Source organism: Hevea brasiliensis, chromosome 13 (assembly GCF_030052815.1).
Source record: "Hevea brasiliensis isolate MT/VB/25A 57/8 chromosome 13, ASM3005281v1, whole genome shotgun sequence".
Lineage (NCBI taxonomy): Eukaryota > Viridiplantae > Streptophyta > Magnoliopsida > Malpighiales > Euphorbiaceae > Hevea > Hevea brasiliensis.
In genome coordinates this window covers 80,383,621-80,408,716 of record NC_079505.1, presented here as the reverse complement: position 1 = coordinate 80,408,716, position 25,096 = coordinate 80,383,621, and the positions used below count along the sequence as shown (strand labels likewise).

General features: G+C 31.3%; 2 protein-coding genes and 1 pseudogene across 2 annotated transcripts; 2 read left to right on the top strand and 1 right to left on the bottom strand.

Moving 5' to 3' along the window:
• Nucleotides 1–2,713: 2,713 nt before the first annotated feature.
• LOC110639201 (uncharacterized protein At5g01610-like) lies at nucleotides 2,714–3,816 on the bottom strand (annotated as a pseudogene).
• Nucleotides 3,817–7,116: 3,300 nt separating this feature from the next.
• Nucleotides 7,117–9,176, top strand: LOC110639199 (protein WEAK CHLOROPLAST MOVEMENT UNDER BLUE LIGHT-like 3). The gene is made up of 2 exons (XM_021790044.2): nucleotides 7,117–7,261; nucleotides 7,345–9,176. The coding sequence occupies exons 1-2, from the start codon at nucleotides 7,151–7,153 to the stop codon at nucleotides 8,968–8,970; spliced, it is 1,737 nt and encodes a 578-aa protein (XP_021645736.2). The 5' UTR covers nucleotides 7,117–7,150; the 3' UTR covers nucleotides 8,971–9,176.
• A 5,613-nt stretch (nucleotides 9,177–14,789) lies between these two features.
• Nucleotides 14,790–18,934, top strand: LOC110639182 (probable LRR receptor-like serine/threonine-protein kinase At1g74360). Its single transcript, XM_021790019.2, has 2 exons — nucleotides 14,790–15,384; nucleotides 15,602–18,934. Exons 1-2 carry the CDS (start codon nucleotides 15,321–15,323, stop codon nucleotides 18,841–18,843), a joined length of 3,306 nt encoding a protein of 1,101 aa, XP_021645711.2. The 5' UTR covers nucleotides 14,790–15,320; the 3' UTR covers nucleotides 18,844–18,934.
• The last annotated feature ends 6,162 nt before the right edge of the window (nucleotides 18,935–25,096 follow it).

The window sequence follows — 25,096 nt, the reverse complement described above, 5'->3', positions numbered from 1 at the left end:
TTATCCGCTAGATTTTGGATAAAAAGGCAGATTTTGCGTTTTCAGGAGGCCACGTTTCAAATGGGCTTGGGCTTGTGTGGCGCTTGCCCACCTTCATGAAAAAATTTTTCAATTTTTTTTAATAATAATTTTTAATTAGGTATAAAAATGAAAAAAAAAAAGTTCATTTTTTCATAATTTTAGCTGTTGATGTGGATTCAATGTGCTCGTAGGGTCTTTTCTATCTATATTATATGTAAACGTAGGAAGGGAGGGAATGTTAGCTTGTACAAATTGCCCTTCATTTATAAAATTAATTATAATTATATTTTTATTATTTAAATTAATTTTAAATTTTATATAAATTTAAAATTTTTAATTCTACTTATATTTAACTTCAATTAAATATAAATTTTATAAAAATAAATAATTAAAATAAAACATAATAAATAAAAATACAATTTAATCATATTACAATATTAAGTAAAATACTTCATTAGTATTTAATTTTTCACAATTATATTTATAATCAATTATTTAATAAATATATTTAAAAATATATTACTACAATTTAATTATTTAAAATAAACCTAATTGTTTATAGTCCTTATTTAGTTCAACTTCTCAGTCATGGATTTGAATTTTACTTATAATTATAAAATGTCTATAAAAAAATATTTTTTAATTAAATGCATTTTAATTTACAAATACTTTTAACCTCTACAAATTTAGCCAATACAAATACTTTTATCACTAAATGAAAAATCAAAAGAAAACGAAATACAAACAAACAAAATTAATCAATCATATTTTTAACAATTAATTTTCCATCAAATGGTTATTAATTTGGCAGCATTTAAAAGAAAAAATATAACAAAATTTATAATAAAGGGCATACCTGTTAAAAAATTGAACCTAACCTCAAATCCTATAGAGAGGTCATATCAAATTAAAGATATTATGGATAATAATTAGTTTTCTCCAATATCTTATTGATTAATTTGTTTAAGAAATTAATAGGTTTCTTCAAATATATAGTTGAATAAAATGAATGTATCATGTATATATGATAAGTTAGTTAGATATTTACAATATAAAATTTGTGATTTTGATTCTTCATAATTATTGTTTCCTATAAATTTATATTATAAAAAATTAATAAATAATTAGAAAAAAAGATCATGTGAATATTGATGATAAAATAATTTAATATAATAAAATTTTTATTAAAAAGTTAGAGAGAGTGAAAATAAAATAGTATGTAGCTTATATTTCAATTAATTGTTTTAACATATCACTAATCAATTTATAAGAAAATGATTTTTTTATTTATTTTTTAATTATATATTTTGATTAATAAAAATAATATTATATAGGTAATAAATTCTATTTTAATTTTCATGATTTTTATCAAATAATTACTTAATCTGACTAAAAGGTAAAACTTGTAAATAATTGTTCAAAAATAATTTATATCTAAAAATTTCTAATTCTATTTTATTAAAATATATATATTATTAATCAAGCAAATAGAAAAATAAAATTTAAAATATTTTAGTAACTCAAATAAGAACAATTTAGGTTATCAATTTGACAAATACTAATTATACTGTTAATATTTTTTCTTAGTAAAGCACATTAGCTGTTTGTCTTTTGATAATTCTATTATAATATAAGTAAAATTCTAACACTAGTTAAGGAAATTATAAAATTTCTTATTTGTATATAAAAATTTTAAATTTTAAAATAAAATTTTATTTTTATATTAATATTTAAAGAGAATAAAAAATTTTCATTATTTATAATAAAACTCACAAAAGTTTTAGAACTCTATAAATTGAAATGATTAAAGAATATGGATTATTAAAGCCTACTTTTTTTTTTTAATAAAAGTCTACTTTTTAACTAAAATTTATTTTATTATAACAAACACAAAGTGATAAGAATATTAATTAAAGTTGAATTTCACTCAAACTTTAGTTTTAGTAAAAATAAAAAATTATTATAATATAAATAAACTATTTGATTACTCTAATTAAACATATGTTCCGCAAAATAGAAAAAGTAAAGAAACATTTTTTTAACATTATACAAATATTATAACATATTTATAAAATTAAAATATGCATATAATTTGTTATTTTCAGTTGTCTCCTTTGTTAATTCCTGACAAATAAACTATCGTTAATAATTTTAACATGAGACAAATTAAATCAATAAATAATTTAATTTTTAATATGATTATAATTAATATAAATAAAATTTTAATATTATTCTAATAGCCATTCTACTTATGCCAAAAATTATATTATTATTAAGATCTAAAGTGATTTCTTTTGTATATATTTTGTGATTTCCATATAAGATTCATTATATATTTGTGTATATTTATATAGCCTTCATTAATTCATATGTATTTTAATTTTTTTTATATAATATACTGATTCTTAAGAAAATAAAAAATCTCAAAATATTTTAAGATTAGTTAGGTAATTAGTATGAAATTAATTTTACTAAAATGGCATATATATGTAAAAGAAAAAAAAATAATGAGTACAAATAATAAATACAATGCAGGTTGAGGGAAAAAAAAAAAGTAGTATATTTTAAAGAGAACTCACAATTTTACAAGAAAAGAAAAAATTATTTTCATGCGTTCCAAGAGTTTTTGCTTTTTTTTTTTATACAGAATTATTTATCCAGCAATTTGCAGTAAATGATAGATATACGCATGTCTCTGTCAAGAAAGAAATTGTAACAATGATTACTCTGCAAGAGTAATCAAAATTCTTCTACTTGAATGGCTTCACGAGGCAATTCATATGCATCTTTAGGCCTGGATTTCTTGACACCAGCAGTGAACAAGATTTTATCAGACTTGTAGCTCTCAACAGTAACGCTTGTGACTTTAACCCATGCAAGAACTTTTGTCTTCATTCCTTCTATTCCAGTGAGCCTTCCCCTTGACAATGTCCCCTTCACCCGAGTGGCATACCTTATGATGGATGAGTCCTTGAAACACACCTCACAGGCAGTGCCGAAGTAAACTATTAACTTCCCTTTTGATTCATCTAACTCGTAGCATTTCACTTTCTGAGGGATAGCCCAGGGGGAAGGTTGTACTCTCTGAGTACATCTGCCAAGGATTTTTGCGACTTACCTGCATAATAGAGTAAGTCAACTTAGTTCCATCCAGAAACTGCAGCATATGTGTTCATGGCCTTATATATGATCACTTGATTCAAAACAAGTTGCAGCAAGGCGAACCTTTCAACTTGTTGAATACCCATTTTGCCTTCTCTTCAACAGCATCTGACAATGTCCGGAATAATTTACACATAATTAAGAGTTAAAGAATCGAAGCAGCCATCTATTTTGGAAAAGCTGCGGAGAATTTCTCTCCTTTATACAGCAGATCCAACTCAACATTAATGCAAATAAATCTTTTTTCTTTTTTTTTTTTCAGCAATCTCCCATATGTAGAACTAAATCAACCAGAGTAGAAAGAACCCGTTAACTCTCTTCTTCAATTCAGATCTGAACACCCATCAAATACTGATTATGAGAATGAATTTTGAAAAATATGAAGACCCATTAAAGAGTTACACTTCAATAACTTGCCAAATGAATGAGATGAGAAAAAGTAGCATTGTTCATACTTATCAAACTTGCTAATATAGAATCAAGAAAACAAGATTTGAGAGAAATGCAAATGAAAATGAAAATGAAAATGAAGAAGATAAGACATACAAAAAGGTCACGAGAAATGGTGGAGAATTCTTCTTTGGCTTTCTTGGAAATCCAGAATCTCCCAACCTTTGTCAGTGCTTTCTCCATTTTCTTTTTCCTTTCTTCGTCACTACTCACACCTCTCGTCTCCCAACTCTCTCTCCGTGTCTCTCACCCATAGAACAGAGAATACTGCAGATAGGGCTGAGCAGAATTGGGTTCAAAATTGAATAGAATCAAGTCAATTCAGTTCAATCGATTCGGTTTTAAATTTCAATTGGTTCGGTTCAATTTTACATTATAAAAATTTTAATTATTTCGGTTTGGTTCGGTTTTGAAGAGAAAAAAATTAGTTAAACCGAACCGAACTGAATAGTAATTTATATATTCAAATCGAATCAAATCAAACCGAATCGATTTTTGAATTGATTTATTTTTATGGGAAATTTATGAATTATATTTAATTATATATATATTAATTGTTTAATTTCATTGATTAATGGTTATTAGTTTCAAACCAAAGTCAAAATTAAACCAAATAACTTGAAAATCAAGTCTAAATTAAAAAATCAATCAAAAATCAAAATCGATCAGTTTAAACCAAACCGAACAGAAATAGAGCGATTCGGTTTGATTCAATTTTTCACCCATTTCGGTTCGATTCAATTTCTAAAATTTAAAATTCGATATTTATAATTTAATTCGGTTCGGTTTGGTTTAGTTGGGTTGGAACCGAATGCTCACCTCTAACTGCAAAGGAGATCTATCCTCTTAATTGGGTGATAATTGTACCTTTTAATGTAAATAAAAATTTGAATTTGAATTTCCCTTCTTATTTCCTAGAAAAATATATACTTTTCATTTCTACCATGTGAGGATTAAAAACCAGAATTCTCCACCCTAATTAGAATATTTTAATGAAAACATTGCATAATCATGTTTAGATTTTGCTAATTTTTGTCATTCTTTTATTTGTTTTCTCAGTTATCTTTCACATGTAGCAAAAGGGGCAAACATTGTGTAAGCTTGATTTGAAAATGTAAATGATAGGATCTGGAGACAGCAATTTTTAATAATTAAGAGATGGAAAAAAAAAAAGTAGTTTGATGCTTGACTGATAATTAAAATGATAATAAGGTAAGATTAATTTGGAAGACAAGAGAGACAAAGACAGCACAACATATGGGTGCAATCTTCAATAATGACTACACGGCAGCTTGCCTTTAATCAGCTTTTCCATCCAATCCCAGGTATGTCACATTTTCGTTTTAAGCTATCTTTGTAATAGATTTCATTTCAACTGCTATTGAAAAAAATGTTCCCAGGCATGCAAAATTTAGGGTTCAAATTGGAGGAATTTTACTTAAATATCACTTCTGATTTAAATGTGAAATATTACTATTTAAAAAAAATTGACAAAATGTCTAGTTTGATCTGTGTGACAAATTCAAATTTGAGTCTTACTATAAAATAAATAACAAAAAATTAAGAATGATATATAGTAGTAAAGTTTGAAGGAAAAATAAAGATATATAGTAGTCAAGGGCTTCAGCCCATTGGGCCAATAATGACCCTCCAGCCCGCGAAATTTTCTATAAACAAAGTGGACTTAGGAGTTAGGAGTGGCAATTCGGATTGATGGGTCGTGTTCGTGTCGTATCAATATGTGACACGAATACAATTAAGAAATTTGAGTCTTACTATAAAATAAATAACAAAAAATTAAGAATGATATATAATAGTTAAGTTTGAAGGAAAAATAAAGATATATAGTAGTCAAGGGCTTCAGCCCATTGGGCCAATAATGACCCTCCAGGCAATAAAAGCCCGCGAAATTTTCTATAAACAAAGTGGACTTAGGAGTTAGGAGTGGCAATTCGGATTGATGGGTCGTGTTCGTGTCGTATCAATATGTGACACGAATACGATTAAGAAATTTGAGTCTTACTATAAAATAAATAACAAAAAATTAAGAATGATATATAGTAGTCAAGTTTGAAGGAAAAATAAAGATATATAGTAATCAAGGGCTTCAGCCCATTGGGCCAATAATGACCCTCCAGGCAACAAAAGCCCGTGAAATTTTTTATAAACAAAGTGGACTTAGGAGTTAGGAGTGGCAATTCGGATTGATGGGTCGTGTTCGTGTCGTATCAATATGTGACACGAATACAATTAAGAAATTTGAGTCTTACTATAAAATAAATAACAAAAAATTAAGAATGATATATAATAGTCAAGTTTGAAGGAAAAATAAAGATATATAGTAGTCAAGGGCTTCAGCCCATTGGGCCAATAATGACCCTCCAGGCAATAAAAGCCCGCGAAATTTTCTATAAACAAAGTGGACTTAGGAGTTAGGAGTGGCAATTCGGATTGATGGGTCGTGTTCGTGTCGTATCAATATGTGACACGAATACGATTAAGAAATTTGAGTCTTACTATAAAATAAATAACAAAAAATTAAGAATGATATATAGTAGTCAAGTTTGAAGGAAAAATAAAGATATATAGTAATCAAGGGCTTCAGCCCATTGGGCCAATAATGACCCTCCAGGCAACAAAAGCCCGTGAAATTTTTTATAAACAAAGTGGACTTAGGAGTTAGGAGTGGCAATTCGGATTGATGGGTCGTGTTCGTGTCGTATCAATATGTGACACACGAATACGATTAAGATAGATACGAATGCAACACGATTAATAAATTATGTTAAAAATTTAAACACGAACACGACTCTTTTATTATACGGGTTACATAATACAACACGATTAATATTAAATTGTATTAGGTGTATTCAACATGATATGACTCATTTAACACGAAATAACCATTTAATATGATTTGACACGACTTAACCCATTTAACATGCTATATAAGTGGGTACATGGGTCAAATGGGTTAGTGGACACGTGATATAAATATTAAATCCTGTTATAACCGTGTCATAAATGAGTCAATACGAATTCAACACAAACACGAATAAGCCTAATTTAAACTCTATATTTTCGGGTCGTGCATAAAATTGACACCCCTAATCTGACTGCTCAGGTGCTTACTTGTTGCCGGTTGCCACTTTCCCTCGAAACACAAGAAGTCAAGAACAAAAACATGGTTTTCTTGCAACCAAAGATTAAAGAATGAGAATAGCTGTAAACTTGAAATTGATCACTTCAAGGCATTGTCCCCTAGATTTATCGACAAATCTTGTACGGTGTCCAATTCTGACAAAGTTTTCCCTCTTTGTTTTCTCCAACCAACCAAATACGGAACACAGATTTAAGATACATCAATCCTCATTTCCAAGTTTTCTAAAGCAAAATTTCAGGTACTTTTTCTTCTTCTTTATTTTCCCTGGTCTCCATTATCAGCTATGTCTTTAATGCAGCTTTTATCTGTCGCAGATTAGCTCTATAGCTTGGCTTTTTTTGTGGGTGCAAAAATATGGGCGAGATTGATACCAAACCTATTGAACCTGTACAGGTTGCACTGACCATGTTTGGAGAAAAGAGTGAACAGAGGAAACACCGGCCTGGCAGTGGCTGCAGCGGTGATGTGAGATTTTTTTCATGTAGAAAATATTTACCAATTTTTTATGAGCTTTTTTCTTTTTCTGATGTTTTTCCTTCTACCAGCAGGAGATGGATAAAGAGAAGGATTTTGAAGGACTACGAAAGGATTTGGCTAATTACAAGGTGCAGCTGGAAGCCAAAGACGCTGCCTACTTGCAGCTGTTACATAAATTGGAGCACTACCAGAAAACAGCTGATGAACTTTCTACTCAGTTGAAGAATTCTGAGGTTGAGAGAGATGTCTGCTTAGAAGAACGTAGAGAAGCTAGATTTCGGATCGATGAACTTGAGGCCAAGATAAAGGAGATGGGTGATCAACTTTTAGAATCTGGAAAAATAAAGGAGCAGCTTTCACATGTTTTAGGTGAACTGAAGGCTGCGCAAGGAGAGTTGCTTAGTATGGAAATGGAACTTGCTGCTGCCACAGAAGCAAAGCTAAAGGCCTTGATGCAAGCAGAACTGATGGAATCTGCTGCCAACATGGAAAAGGAGAGAGCTGAAGAGCTTCTAAAGCGTGTTATTGACCTCAATGAAGCTGTTTTTCTGTCAAAACAGGCTGCAGAAACGGTTAAGTTCTCAACTTTATCTGAGAAAGATGCAGAGACAAAGGAGGCATCAGATACAGAAGCTCAAACACAAAAAATGTTGGAGGACATGAAAACACTACAGGAAATGATGCAAGAATTGGAAAATAAGCTAAGGGCCAAGTCTGTGTTCATTGATTCGCTGCAGGTGGAACTCAATCAAGCAAATGAACTACTTAGGTCATCTGACAAAGCTGTTTCTGTTGTCATAAATGATTTGAACCAGCTAAAAGCAGATTTGAAAGGCAAAGAGAAAGAGAACTCTGATCAAGCAATTTATATTGGGGAACTGGAAAATGAAATGAATCAGTTAAAACTAGAACTGAAGAATGCAAATGATGAGGTAACTCACTTGAACTGCGAGGTTGAAATGCTCACAGATAAGTTGGAGAAGGTAAAATCTGAAATGGAAGAAATCACGGAAAGAGAGAATGATGCACATATTGAGATATCGTTGCTGAAAGCTGAGCTTCATAAAGGAAGATCAAAAATTGCAGCAGCAGAGGCAGCTGACGCAAGAGCTGGGAATGTTAAATCAGGACTACATCTTGCAGTTCAGGAACTAGCAGTCGAAGCAGAAGAAGCCAAGAAAGAAAATCAAAGGTTAAAACAAGGATCAGATATGGCAGCTGAAGAACGCCTTGACATTAGCTTGGTGGGCACCGGGTATGAGAAATCTTTTTACGCTGTAGAAGCTGAAAAAAGTAGAGATGATAATGATCGAAACATAACAATTTCGCTAGAAGAGTACGAGTCCTTGATTAGTAGGGCTGCGAAGGTCAACCAATCTGCAGCAAAAGACTTAAATCGGTTAGAGAACAGGAATGAATTGGAGACACTCAAGAAAGAATTGGAAGTTGCAACTGCGAAAGTTTCAGAGTTCAGGACTCGTACCGAACAGGCAGTTACAAGAGCTGAAGCAGCTGAGAGAGCCAAATTAGCACTTGAAGATCAGCTAAGAAAGTGGCGAGAACAGAAGAAGAGAAGAAAGGCTGCATTAGCTGCGCTTAGGGAAGAATCATTATCGAGGGAGTATGGTTCTTCCTCATACGACAAAACACCAACAAATTATCAGCCATTGGGTAAGGTTCTGAACATGGAATACTAATCTTTGGACGTGAACTCTTAAATAATATCATTGAGCATAAATCAAAGTTTGATAATCATGGTCCTCAGTCATTTTGCTTGTATTAAGACTATCTATGTTCTGTATTCATAGTGCTAATCAAGCGGTTGTCTGCTGAAGATGCATTTCGGTGGCATATTTGCACCAGGGGATGCATCCTTTTCTTGGGATGTTAATGGGCCTTGGAATGGGACACTTATTAGCAACATTCATTTATGGGTCTTCTCTTCATTACCTTTCCTGACAGAAATTAAGCCTCCTTCGATGGAACTCCAGGCCCAGATTAATAAAAAAATAAGCAGTACAATCAAACTAAATTAAAATAAACCAAGTCGTTTGAACGGTTCTTGCAATTTCAAGAATCAAGAAGTCCAATTCCTCCCCCAAACAAAATACATTTCTTCCAATTTCAATAATCAAGCAAAACCGATGAAAGAAACTTCTGATGGTGGAAAAAGACCCAAGGTCATTGGTCTACATTTTGCATTCTCATAATCTTTAATTTTGACTCTAGGCCAACCAAACTTTGCCACGTAAGTAAAAAAAGTTCAAAATCAGACCCATTATTTGCTCAATTTATCCCACTAATAATTAAATTTATGAGTGGTCAAAATTTATATATATATATATATATATATATCACTCAAAATTGATTGATCCCTTCAAATTGATCTGAGATTTTGAATTAGTTAAAATCATTGGTAACTTTATCATACTTTTATTTAGTAAGTGAGTATTTTTTATATACATAAATAAGTTAATGAGGAAGAAGTGAAATTAAAATATATAAAAATAGAGAGATCAATTAAATTTAAAAATCTTATGCTTTATGCAAGTAGATCAATTCATACTTAGGCTCTATTTATTTCAAGGAAATATTTTCCTGAAAAAAATTTTCTGTATTTTTTAGTATTTATGGCATTCAATAAAATAATTTAATAGAAAATATTTTTTTAGTTAAAAGAAAAATTTAAGTCATTTTCAAAGAAAATGACTTTCTCTTTTTATAAAAAAAAAATTATTTTTTATTATTAAGACTTTAATAATTTTATTAAAATATAAAAGTACTTATGCATTATATAGCCACATATCATTAATTTAACATTTTAACTAAATAACTAAAAATTTTTCATATAAAATATTTATCACATATAAGTTATTTTTTTTATAAAATAAACTAAATCTTATATGAACAATATTTTTCTCTGTTATTATTATTATTATTATTATTATTATTATTATTATTATTATTATAGCATTAGCAATCAAGTCATGCCATTGGGGGGCAGTCCAGAATTGTCTAAAGATCATGTACATCACATGGCCATGCTATCTTGACCAAGACATGCATTAATTAAACAAACAATTAATCACTTTGATCAAACTTGAAATTTGACCCAAACAAAATTTGATGTTGTGAACATTCAACCCTAATTTTTTTATTCTTAAAATGTGAGTCATGCATATGTAGTAAATAGATTAAGATATATCAACTAATTGAGCTATATTAAGCGGTAGTATATATTAAATTCATTTTTTTTTTATTTTGTCAAAAATAAATTATTTTATACCATAATTATGAAAATTTTTCTATTTTACTAATTTTTTAATATATTATTATTATTATTATTATTTTAAACTTATGCTAAATCTTTATGGATGTTAGCTATTATTTTCCTCTAGTTTTAATATTTGTTATTTATTTATTTATTTATTTACATCACATGATAATGTTATTTAAAAATATTATTATTTGTTATTGCTTCGCGCTAACTTTATATGTGTAAATAGGAATTATAATAAATATAATAATAAGATAGGTGAGATTAAAGCAATAAAAAATTATGAAAAAATATTTTTTTTTATAATTATACCTTATTAAAAATTTTCTTCTTATAATAGATCTGCTCTAGCGTGCACGCAAATTTAAAATATACACAATCATACAATCACACAATATAAATATAAAAAGAGAAAAAAAATAATATAATATTTACATAATTTGACTGTAAAATTTACGTTCATGATAAGGCGAGAGAAAAAATTTCATTATAGTAAAAGAAAAGCAACATACAATATGTTTTTTGAATATCTCATAAATGGCATAAAATATAATATTTATATTAATCCACACTACAGAAGCGTTGTTCATCACTACTATCACATATCTTATTTTTTATTTCAATCAAATCATATATACGAAATGAGTTACAATTCAAATTTATAAAGTCATATCTAAAATTTAATCTAAGAATATAAAGGTGTTTACTAATTAATGGCAAGTTGCCAACCAAGACTTTTAAGGGGAATATAATTTGACCATCTTAGTATTGATTATTCTTGTTTGTAAATTTTATCAAATCAATCAATTATATATATTTCAATTATCTCTTCTACCCCAAATATTATTTAGTTTTACTCCATAACTTTCTGGAAAGCATATATTGTCACAATCCAAATTCTGGGCCGAACAGATATTAGGATTTGGATCAGTATAAAGCCTCCAAAGCCAGTAGTAAGCTTAATTGTTATGAGCCCAAACATAAAACTCATAATCAAAGTCCAATTTCAAAAAAATAAATTGATAGAGTCTAATCATAAATTGGACTATCAAACGGAGAGTTTTTAGCTCGCCCAACCTAGAAATACAAAATAACTGAATTTTGAGAGCTCAACTCACCCTCACTATCATCAAAGCAAATAAATAATCAAATGGGAGCTTAGCTCTCTCATCTAAGATAAGCCCTCATCTCATACATCCAAACACACCCACAATATGTTTACAAGCTCAAAAGAATTAAATTATTAAAGTCCTAACAATTTTAGAACACTACTAGCACATACGGCGTTCTAAATTTTGAAACAAGAAAATGAAATACAAATAAGCTGTTGCTGGTAAATCTGTGAGAAAGGAAGCAGGTTATTTACAAAAAGAATCCACTTGTCACCTGGGGAAAAATGATTGAATAGGAGTGGGCGTTTGACTCAGAGTAAGATATTGATTTTAAATACAATTTCTATAACTATCTAAGCCTAATGTATTTCTATGTATGAAATGCAACATACACACATATTTCCAAACAATTCAAATAGTATCTGCACAAAAGATAATTTGGAGCACTCACACACCCGTGTGTCACATCAACCATATCACATAAATATATATATATATATATATATATATATATATATATATATATATATATATATATATATATGGGAGTTGATTCTCTATACAGTTCTCTTAATTCCAACCTCTGTTAGCAAGATCAACATGAGCCGGACTTTCTCTTAATGATCCAAATGCGGGGTTCAGCGAAATCAACTCAAAGCCATACTTACCCCGACTTATCCACAAAAATGATCTAGTCCCAGCGAGTCAAGCTCCAACCGCTACTACTCGTCCTATCCATATCCATAATCACGCAGACACACGCACACAACTCCAAATTACCTTAAGGCGACATCCACAGTAATTTTATAAAATGCAATACAAGGTATACCTAGTATTTAACTATATACTTATATTTATAAGTGAATGCATAGGCATACCTTAAATATATAATAATATTGAAATTATAAATAAAATCAATATCTACTCACTGACTGATCGACTTGACTGCAGCTGGTCCGGCTGGAAGGAGAAGACGGCCGGCACCGATCACCTAAATATGCACACTGACATCTATGAAAAGACTGATAAAATTAACCAATTAATTTAATTAAATAAGTAATAATAATTCATAAGAAAGTGCCGAAATTTCAGCAGTCTCCCTTATAACTGGACCTAATCCTCCCGTAAGAAAACTCAGTAATAGCAACACACAGGGCCTTAGGCCCACCACAATAATTATAATGTCCATTTGAAGCCTACAAGAAATCTAATCTAAGTCCAATCAGCCAAACTCTAGCTCGGATCCCTAACTTCTCTACAGTTCAAATAATTATAAAATTCCAGATATTACATATATGATAAACAAAATAGTAAAATGCAAAGATTTCAATAGGATTAGTTTTATTTTATAACAACCCCAACTAGAAATAACTACCAACTAGAAATAACTATCACACCTAAAAAAAAAGCTAATTACACAATGGTTGGCAATTTGAGCCATCAATTTGATTTTGATTTCCTCGTATGATTAATACTTGCTGAAAGGTGACATCTCCACAAGTGATGGCTTTCTCTCATATAAACTTTCTACTTTCTAAAATGTTAATTTCATTTAAATTGAAGGAGATTGTTTCATTTACTTTTTAGAAAGTTAGTCAAAATAACAACTAAACAGGTTGAATTTTTTACTCTCTGTAGTAAACTTACCCTAATCAAATAAAGTCTTAATTTCTCAAGTCATAAGTATAAGATGTTATTAGAATATATATATATACTAGTAAAAAAAGTAAAGAAGATATTAATGGATATTTAATATGAATAGTTTGACATTCTCATTCTTTAAGTGAGGTAGAGTGTTCAATTTTCGTGCATAGAGAAAACACTTATTGAGAACGCTTTACCCCTTAATGAGCTGATTCGGCGTGAATGAGATTAGTTCTGATTTATTAGGTTATAGATACATGTGGAATATAAAAAAAAAATAAAAAGAAAAAAATGAGAGAGAGTGATTGGACTTGTAATATCATATATTATTTTAATTGATTATTATAAATATTATTTTAATTGATTAGTAGTTTTACTCTCTATCTTATTACTTAGATTCTAAAATTTGAGATCAAATAATTAAAAATATATATACATTTTAATTATGTACTTAAATTAATATATAAATATTATTCAATCCAAAATTTTAAAGTAATAATTTTTGAGTTCTTATTATGAATGTGTCTCTCGTTATCCCATCCATTTTCTGCGCGTAGAGGAGACAAAAGTGGTCTGACGTGGACAATTTCGTCTTCTTGGATGGAACTTCGTGTTAGAAGATTAAAAGCTTATTTGTTGTTACTATTGAAATTACGATTGATAAAATTATTTTTTTAAATATATTAATTAAAAGATATTAAAAGATAATTTAAAATTAAATTTAATAATTTTTAATTATAAAATATTAAAATAATAAAATAATTTTTTTAATTATTTTTTTAATAATTGATGTTTCTATTAAAAAAATAATTTCGACCCTCCAAATGCGATATCAAAATAAACACTAAAGTTCTGTGTTTATTTTTTTTAATAAAATAGATTTTATTTTATTAATAGCCATCACTATATTCATATATATTAATAATTTATTTAAAAATAAAATATAAATAAAACAACTATAGAAGGTACATTCTTTGTTTGGTTCCTGTGATTATTTCCCCAACTCAATAGCAACTTAGTTAATTCTACAATATAAACAATAAAACTAAAAAATATATTATAAAGTTAATTTTTCATAATCTAAAAAAAGTTATTTAATTGCATAAAAAAAGAAAGAACAAAGTCGAAATCTTGGATCTGAATTTCACAGATAACAATATTAATTGTAATTAATTAATTAATTAATTAGCAAATATAAGAATAATGTTGGGCAAATCACCATCACGTGAAAGACGAACAATATATAGTTGTTGAAATTGTTTCAAAGCAAGAATTCAAAGATTTATAATTATATTAAAATTATAGCTGCAATAATATATTAAAAGACTGTGTTTTGGTTTTTCAAACTTGTACAAAGAAGGAAAAAGAAAGAAAACCCATTAAATTCAACCAGCAAAATCTCTCTCTCTCTCTATATATATATATACAGAGAGAGAGAGAGAGGGAGAGAGAGAGAGAGAGGGGGGGAGATAAGCATATAAACTAAACTAGCTCATCGCTTGGCATTGTTGGATCAAATTGAAACCCATGGCCAAAACATACTTGAACCAGTCAACAAGGGAGGCTCAGAGGCCCCTGATTTGCTTCAAAGCCTCTTCCTTCTTTAGCTTCCACCTTAGGACTGCACAACATATTCCATCACAAGATCAAACCTCCACAACCTCTTAACACTGTTACTTGACAAGACACCATTCTTTGATCAATATTACATCACTTGTAGAAATTAACAAAAGAAGAAGAAGAAGAAGAAGAAGAAGAAGAAGAAACGGAGCAAGCAAGCATTTCTTTCAAGTTTGGTTTGGTCTAGTGGCAGGCATTGTACTCCCAACGACATTCGTGTGCTTTATATTTAGCATTTTTTCGAATGTCTATAGTCTCATTTGCTTGTAGCCCGCGATTATTTTTCATGGGATTGTGAACAGTAAGAATAATATTCTCTTTCCACAACAACAATAACTTATATAGAAGAAGAAGGAGGAGGAGAAGGAGAAGAAAGGTTTTGTCAAGATTAATAATGCCAGAAGACGAAACTGATTTCTGGCATGCTGTATTGTTCGTCTTCTTAATCTTGATTACAGGTACTATTCTATATTTATTTTTATTTCCTCGTGTTAGATGATGACTATATAGTTTTTAATGTTTTGGGCTTTTAATATTAACATTGTTACCAGTTTCCGATGACAATATCGTTTTTAGAATCCCAGATTCCCAGAAAAATGTTGTGGGAATCTTGGCCCTATCCGAGGAAGATTCTTTTAACCAGAATCTTTTTTTCTGTTAATTAATTGATTGCAGGTAAAGTGGTTGCTGGAGATTCTCTGGATACAGACAGGGAAGTCCTGCTAAATCTCAAGACTTTTCTGGAACAGGAGAACCCAATAAACCGAGGACAGTATTCCCAATGGGGCCTGCTGAATACCAACCTTGACCCCTGCAACTGGTCTGGAATCATTTGCACAAATGATGGTTCTGGTTCAAGAGTTAGTGGCATCAACCTTACTGGAAACAACATATCTGGAGAGTTGTATAACAACTTCTCTTCGCTGACAGCTCTTTCTCACCTCGATCTTTCTCAAAACTATATCAGGGGTTCGATTCCAAATGACTTGAGCACCTGTCAAAACTTGGCTTTTCTCAATCTCTCACACAACATGCTGGAGGGGGAGCTCAACTTGACTGGCTTGAATAATTTGCAAACTCTGGACATGTCCGTGAATAGGGTTTTCGGGGAAATTCAGTCCACCTTTCCAGCAATCTGTAACAAGTTAGTTGTGGTGAATATTTCAGGAAATAACTTCACTGGTAGGATTGATAATTGCTTTGATGGGTGCTTCAATTTGCAATACCTTGATTTGAGCTCGAATTTTTTCAGTGGGGGAATATGGACTGGTTTCTCGAGGTTGAAGGAATTTTCAGCGTCTGAGAATTTTCTTACTGGAGAAGTTTTGGGGTCAAGTATTTCTGAGAATTGTAGCCTGGAAGTTTTCGACCTGTCAGAAAACAATTTCACTGGTGACTTCCCAAAAGAGATCTCAAATTGTAGGAATTTGATCAATTTGAATGTGTGGGGAAACAAATTCACCGGACAAATTCCATCTGAGATAGGCACCATTTCTGGTCTTGAAGCTTTGTTCTTGGGAAACAACAGTTTTTCTCAGGTGATTCCAGAGTCTCTTTTGAACTTGAGCAGTTTGGCCTTTTTGGATTTGAGCAGAAACAATTTTGGAGGTGATATACAGGAGATTTTTGGGAGATTCACACAGGTTAAGTTTCTGGTATTACATGGAAATTCGTATACTGGTGGCTTATATTCTTCTGGGGTTCTCAAGCTACCCAATGTTGTTCGATTAGACTTGAGCTTTAACAATTTCTCAGGTCCATTACCTGTTGAAATCTCTCAAATGCCAAGCTTGAAATACTTGATCCTTGCTTATAATCGGTTCAATGGCAGCATACCTAAAGAATATGGGAATTTGACAGGCCTCCAAGCTCTTGATCTTTCCTTCAACAGCCTAACTGGGTCTATACCAACTTCACTTGGAAACTTGACTTCACTCTTGTGGTTAATGCTTGCAAACAATTCTCTAACAGGTGAAATTCCTCCAGAACTGGGAAACTGCAGTAGTTTGATGTGGTTAAACCTTGCCAACAACAAGCTTTCTGGGAGTATCCCAGCTGAACTGGTGAATATAGGCAGAGATCCAACACCAACATTCCATTCAAACCTGCAGAATGAACGCATCATAGCTGGCTCTGGAGAATGTTTGGCAATGAAGAGGTGGATTCCAGCAGACTATCCTCCATTCAGTTTTGCCTATACCATCCTTACGCGGAAGAGTTGCAGAAGCATATGGGATAGGATGCTTAGAGGGACTGGCCTTTTCCCAGTGTTTGCTGCAGGCACTACAATGCGAACACTTGAAATCTCAGGTTATCTTCAACTCAGTGGGAACAAGCTTTCTGGTAAGGTCCCTCGAGATATTGGTAAGATGCAGAGCTTTAGTTTACTGCATTTGGGTTACAATGAGATTAATGGGACTCTCCCTCCGCAGATTGGACAGTTACCGCTTGTAGTCCTAAATCTCAGCAAGAATGGGTTTTCAGGGGAAATTCCAAATGAAATTGGTAATATCAAGGGCTTGCAGAATCTTGATTTGTCTTACAATAATTTCTCTGGCACCTTTACTATTTTAAACAACTTGAGTGAGCTCAACAAGTTCAACATCTCATACAATCCATTGATTTCTGGCGTGATCCCATCAACTGGGAAATTGGCTACGTTTGAGAAAGATTCTTACTTTGGTGATCCACTCTTGGTGCTTCCTAAATTTATCAACAATTCCTCGGATTTTCCACCCAAAAATAGGAAGATTGACCGCAATAAGGGAGACCATATAAGGTGGGCTGGATTTTTGGCGCTCTTAATAATAACTCTAGCTTTCTTAGTGTGTGGAGTTCTGACATTCATAGTATGGAAGTTAGGGAAAAGTCGGCCAGACTCGCGAGGACATCTCTTGCAGGAAACTAGATACTTGCATGACTTGGCATCAAGTTCAGGCAACTCATCTCCATGGTTGTCAGATACTACTAAGGTCTTCCGTTTGCACAAAACAGCATTTACTCATGCTGACATTTTGAAGGCAACATGCAATTTTTCAGAGTGCAGAATCCTTGGGAAGGGAGGATTTGGAACGGTGTATGGAGGAGTATTGCCAGATGGAAGACAAGTTGCAGTTAAGAAGCTGCAAAGGGAAGGAATTGAAGGCGAAAGAGAGTTTCGAGCTGAAATGGACGTCCTAAGTGGAAATGGCTTTGGCTGGCCACATCCAAATCTCGTAACACTTTACGGGTGGTGCCTTGATGGTTCAGAGAAAATATTGGTTTATGAATACATGGAAGGTGGAAGCTTGGAGGATCTTGTGTCTGATAGAATGAGGCTAACGTGGAGGAGACGTATTGATATAGCGATAGATATAGCGCGAGCATTAGTATTCCTGCACCATGAGTGCCATCCTGCAATTGTTCACCGAGATGTTAAGGCTAGCAATGTCTTACTAGATAAAGATGGTAAGGCACGAGTCACAGATTTTGGCCTAGCAAGATTTGTTGATGCTGGAGATAGCCATGTGAGCACAATGGTGGCTGGCACAGTTGGGTATGTTGCACCAGAATACGGGCAAACGTGGAAAGCTACAACGAAAGGCGATGTATACAGCTTTGGGGTATTGGCAATGGAACTGGCAACAGGAAGGCGAGCTGTGGATGGTGGGGAAGAATCTCTCGTAGAATGGGCTAGAAGGGTATTGGGAAGTGCACGAAATAGAGTAGGTAGAGCAGTGATACCAGTTATGCTTTTGGGGTCTGGGTTAGCAGATGGAGCAGTGGAGATGTGTGAGTTACTGAAGATTGGAATATGGTGCACAGCAGAGGCACCGCAGGCTAGACCAAACATGAAAGAGGTGCTACCTATGCTGATAAAGATTTCAGGGAGCAGGAGGGATTTCGTTTATGGCTCCTCTTTTCCTCCCTCATTCTAATTCAGTGTTCAGATAGAAGTTGTTAAATTATTTCCACACGGGTACGTATATATACTAGACAGATTTTTATTTATCTGATCGTTCTTCTTGTACACAAGCATTTTTCATTCACAGAATTGAAAAGAGAATTTGTTCATCTTTCTGCAATTCCTTTAACCAACCTTAGGGAAGATTTGCTCGCTGTCATTCTATATCATTGCTTTGTGTAAGTTCGAACTTTCAATTCCATCTTCTCAAACATAAAGAAAACATGTTTATATATTTGTGCTTGGAGACTATCGGGGACAGCCTGAGGTTTTTAAAAGGAGGCTTTCGGTTTTAAGAGGAAGACAAGGTTGGGCAATCTCTTTTTGTAAATAATTAATTACGTATAAAATGTGTATTTTTTAAAATAATATTCATAAATTTTTATATATTAATAAAAATATATATTTTATATAAATTATTAATTAAAATATATAAAATTAAAAGTTCAAATATTATTTTTAAATATTAATATTTAAGTTTTAAATAAATTTAAATAATTTAAAATAAAATTTAATTAAATTTAAAATAAATTTAAATATTAAAATAATAATTAAATTTAAATTCAAATAAAATAAATTTCACAAGTATTTCATCATTAAAAATTCTGTTTATCTGGTTATAAAGAATCAAATTAAGCAAGCCATTTTTCTTGGCAAATTACTAAATGCTTTTGGAACATTTTTCTTGGCAAATTACCAAATGCTTTTAGAATACCATGTCACGTAGTTGAGTTGGTGCATCCCACCAATAATAATGAAACACATTAATAATTTTTTTCAAAAGAAAACTTAATAAAAGTAATTATGTGAAAACGATTTAGAAGATGTTTAACTTAATTTATAAAAATTAATTTATAAGCATATGGTAGTTATAAGATATTTTAGCTTATAAATATTTAAAATTTTAAATAATTTTATGTTTAGTTAAAATACATATAAGTAATAGACACATTTAGTTAAAAATAGTTTATAAATATACTTATTATTAAAATAATTAAAAATAATATTAAATTATTTTTTTAAATAATAAATTATATTAACTCAATATTTTATTATAATATTATCAAAATATATTTCAATTATATTACAATATGATTGAATTTTAAATTAAATAAATGAATATTTTATAGATAAATATTTTATTAAAATTAATAAAAATCATTTTAAAATTTACTAAAATTAATGTAAATATTTATTTAAATTATTGCAGGAAATGAATATGAAAATAAATACAATAAAAATATATAGTGAAATCATAAAATTAAATAAGAGTAAAATATTAGTTAAATTAAGTTACAAGTACCAAAATAAAAAATCTCTTCTCTTCAACTTATAAATTTTAAAAATATTTTAAACATAAAAGTCAGCTTAAAATTATAGTTTATAAGACAAAAACCTTTTTAGTTAATTTTTTTTTTTGATTTCCTATAATTTGTGAAAACCCATACACATTTATTATTTATTATTATTTTATTTTAATTAGCTAACAATAATTTAATATATTTATAAAAATATATATATTTTATTAGATGGTCTGCTTATTTATTTTTAGATATATATACTATTTTTGAAATTAAATATATATCTGCAATCTGAACAACCCAGTTCAATAATAACTCTTATCCCATTCTACACCTAATAGAACTCTTGAAATATATATATACCCTAATCATCTCTTCTGCTAAACTTTACTCTCAAAACCTGTTTGTCACCTCATTTTTCTATCAAATACTCTCAATAGAGAATCCATAAATTTTTCCTTCTCTATTCATCACATTCGATTCTGTTTTCAAGGTAAAAATTCTCATTCTTTATTCAATAATGGGTGAATTTGATTTTATTTTCTTTCATTGATTTGTTACAACTAACCTAGAAAAAATTTTTTTTTCTTTGATCATTAGTATTGAATTGGATTGATCATAATTACTGTTAGACAATATCTTTAAATTTAGATTTTATATATATATATATATATATATTGGAAACGTCCCTGTTCACTTCGGTGCCTCACTGTTATTATATATATATATATATATATATATATATATATATATATATATATATATATATATATATATATATTTTGGAAGCGTCCCTGTTCATCTCCAGTGGCTCACTGTTCATATATATATATATATATAAAAGTTATTTTATTTTATTATTATTTAATATTTTTCTTTTATATTTTGGGTATGCAGGAGATTCAAATATTCATTTTGTCAGCTGAAATTGTCTCTTTTATTGAATCTAGCTATTATTTTGGAGGTTCCAGGTGAGTGGTAATTATAGTACATGGCACCGTTTTAGTCCATTTTAAAATTTTTTAGCATTAAGTTGTTATTAAATGAAATTTTAAATCAATATTTTAACAATTATTTTATATGTGATTTTCTAGAGTTTTACTTTATTATTGAATTTTATTTCGATTTTGATTAAATAATTGATTTTGTCAACTATCTCTGCATTAGACCCATTAGGATTCCGGGAACAGGCCTTTAATGTATTTATATTGATTGATATTTGACTATAAAATTTACCGATGTGTTACTGAATTGATTTGAGATTTATTTGATTTTATTGACTCTCTGAAACTATTGAAATACACTATTGGAATTGCACTATCAGTTATTATTTGCTATCTGAAATTTTTTTATTGATTTTGATTGATCTGTACAAATTGATTTTCTATTTTTAATTGGTACCTGTGCCCAATATCTGTTTCTGTTATCTGGTCCCGCGGTGTGGACTATCACGGTATTAGGTTGCATTGTCGAGTCATGCATCATTGCAGTTTATGGTTTGCATTAGTATCATATGCATTGATATCTGTGAAGGAGGAGGAAGGTATCTGATATCTGGTAGCGCGCCTACCATCTGGCCTTTGGTGATGTGAGGTATCATCACCCTGGTGCACTGTACCATAAAATTTTTATTGAATGAATTTATTTTATATATATGTTTTATGAAATTATTTTATTAATGATTTTGACAGCATGAGCATGATTTTATTGAATAGAAATTTATTGTGAAATTAATCAAGCGTCTGCCTGTTCCTATTCCGTTGTGTGCTATAATTATCATTCACTGAGCATCTAGCTCAAACCATATTTTCTCTGTCATATCCTGCTTTAGATCAAGAGAATTCTGCGGTGATCCAAATATTCACCCATTTTCGGAGAGGGACAACTTTGATTTGTTTTCATGGTATGCCCGAATTCATATTTTCTGCTAATAATTAGTTTAGTTTATTGAGCAGTTTAAGTTTTTATTTGAAATCAGAGAGACTCATGCTTGCTTATAGGATATTTATGATGTTATTCAACATTTTGTTTATTTGGATTTTGTCTATTTTTGGGATTAGTAAGTAACAATATATTTATTCAAGATATTCTGCTAAGGCTTGCATGATTTAAGAATACTTAAATTATGCGCCGGTCACGGTTCAGAATTTTGGGTCGTGACAAAGTTGGTATCAGAGCTCGGTTGAGGTCTAGTAAACTTGCGGAGCATAGGATCCTTAATGTCTTTTCAGTTTATCATTGCTTTAGATGTCTGCGTTCTTCGTACCTTCTCACCTGTCTTAATTTGGCTCACATTTTCAAATTTAATGCTTGTTTATTAAAATGAATAGGTGCCTGGGTCTGTTACACGTAAGAGGATAACTAAGGCCAAGGGTCTTAATGGTGCAAACCTTGATCCAACAGGGGAGGTACCACTTCAAACTATTAATCAGACATCTGAACAGACGCTTATGGCTAAGACTGGGGCACAACCATTCCTTTGTTTCCCCATACTTTTCCATGATATTTAGTACACCACCTAATTTATTAGAGTATCTTTTATCTATATCAACACCTATGAGGAACGCAATAGACACTAATATGGTGTATAGGGGATGTATAGTTCACATTGGAGATAGGGAATTAGCTACAGATCTTGTTTCTTTAGATTTATTTGAGTTTGATGTGATTTTAGGCATGGATTGGTTTGCCACTTATCACGTTTCATTGGATTGTCATAATAAAGTTGTACTCTTTAAAATTCCTGAGGAGGCAGAATTTCAATTTCAGGGAGATCGCAGTATAGCCTCTAGTAATCTTATCTCCATAGTGAGTGCCAGACGATTATTACGAAAGAGGTGTAAAGGGTATCTAGCTTATGTTAGAGATGTTCAGGTAGTAGGTGCAGGTTTGGAGAATGTTGCAGTGGTTAAGGAGTTTCCTGATGTGTTTCCAGAAGATTTATCAGGTTTACCCCTGGAGCGAGAGGTAGAGTTTGGTATAGACTTAGTTCCTGGAACTAAGCCCATATCTATGCCACCTTATCGTATGGCACCCGCAGAACTTAAGGAGTTAAAGGAGCAACTATAAGACCTACTAGATAAGGGGTTTATTCGCCCTAGTGTTTCTCCATGGGGTGCTCCTGTGTTATTTGTACGGAAGAATGATGGGTCTTTGAGAATGTGCATTGATTATAGGCAATTGAATAAGGTAACTGTGCGTAATAAGTATCCTCTTCCACGCATAGATGACCTGTTTGACCAACTTCAAGGTGCAAAGTATTTTTCCAAGATTGATCTTCGATCTGGGTATCATCAATTGAGGGTCAAGAAAGAAGACATACTCAAGACGGCCTTTAGGACTAGGTATGGACACTATGAATTTCTTGTAATGTCTTTTGGTCTTACCAATGCTCCGGCCGCTTTTATGGATCTCATGAATAGAGTTTTCAAGCCTTTCTTAGATCAATTTGTTATAGTGTTCATCGATGACATTCTAGTGTACTCAAAGAGTAAGGAGGAGCATGAGCAGCATTTGAGAATTGTCCTTCAGACCTTACGAGAACACAAGCTATATGCCAAGTTCTCAAAATGTGAGTTTTGGTTAGATAGTGTGACTTTCCTAGGCCATACAGTATCTAAAGATGGGGTGTGCGTTGATAAGAAGAAAGTTGAGGCAGTGCTTCATTGGCCTAGACCCACAACTGTGTCAGAGATTCGTAGTTTCTTGGGTTTAGCAGGGTATTATAGACGGTTTGTTCAAGTCTTCTCTCGTATTGCAGCACCTTTAACTAAGTTGACACTGAAGAATGTGAAATTTCAGTGGTCTGAGGCTTGTGAAAAAAGCTTTCTGGAGCTTAAGACTAGTTTAACTACAGCACCAGTGTTAGCCCTTCCATCCGGATCAGGGGGTTATGTAGTATATTGTGATGCTTCTAGGATTGGTTTAGGATGTGTTTTGATGCAGCATGGATGGGTTATTGCATATGCTTCTCGTCAGTTGAAAAGACACGAGCAGAATTATCCAACTCATTATTTGGAAATGGCTGCAGTAATTTTTGTTTTGAAAATCTGGAGACACTATCTGTATGGTGGGACTTGTGAAATCTTCATTGACCACAAAAGTCTCAAATACATCTTTGACCAACGTGATCTTAATCTTAGGCAAAGAAGATGGGTAGAATTGCTGAAGGATTATGATTGCACCATACAGTATCATCCTGGAAAAGCTAATTTAGTGGCTGATGCTCTAAGCAGGAAGTCTTCTGGTAGTTTAGCCCATATATCTACCAAGATGAGGCCTCTGATTGGTGAATTACATGGGTTGCTAGATCAGGGAGTAGAGTTTGAAATCATAGCTGGATCATTCTTAGCACATTTTCGAGTTAGGCCTATCTTGACTGATCGAATTAAGGCTGCTCAAAAGAGGGATTCTCAGTTGTGTGAGATTATAGATAATATTCATCAAGACCAAGCTCAAGGATTCATGTTCAATGTGTTAGTAGTATGCCCTAGAGCATATCATTTAATATGTATCTTGTACATATTTTTATTAATAAAAGGCATTTCCACTTTTCCGTTTACATAATATATTTATGTGTAATAGAAAAGGTCCATTGATATTTTGTTAGAAATATTATTCTTAAGTTGTTAAGAATATGAGTGACAATATTTCTAGCACAAAGTATCATAAATAGGTTCACAATCGAGGATACTTCATAATAAGGACATAACTTATCCAGAAAGATTGTATTCATGTTTGTTCCCAAGTTATTTATATGAGATACAAATAAGATGGAATGGTAAGTCTCATGCCATATAACAAACATGATAGGCACTTATAAATGATAAGTAGGCCGAACCAGTGACACTTATGACAAGCACATGGAGTTTACTCTTGTCAATGTTTTGTCATAAATCATATCAGTGCATATAATCTTTAGACCTG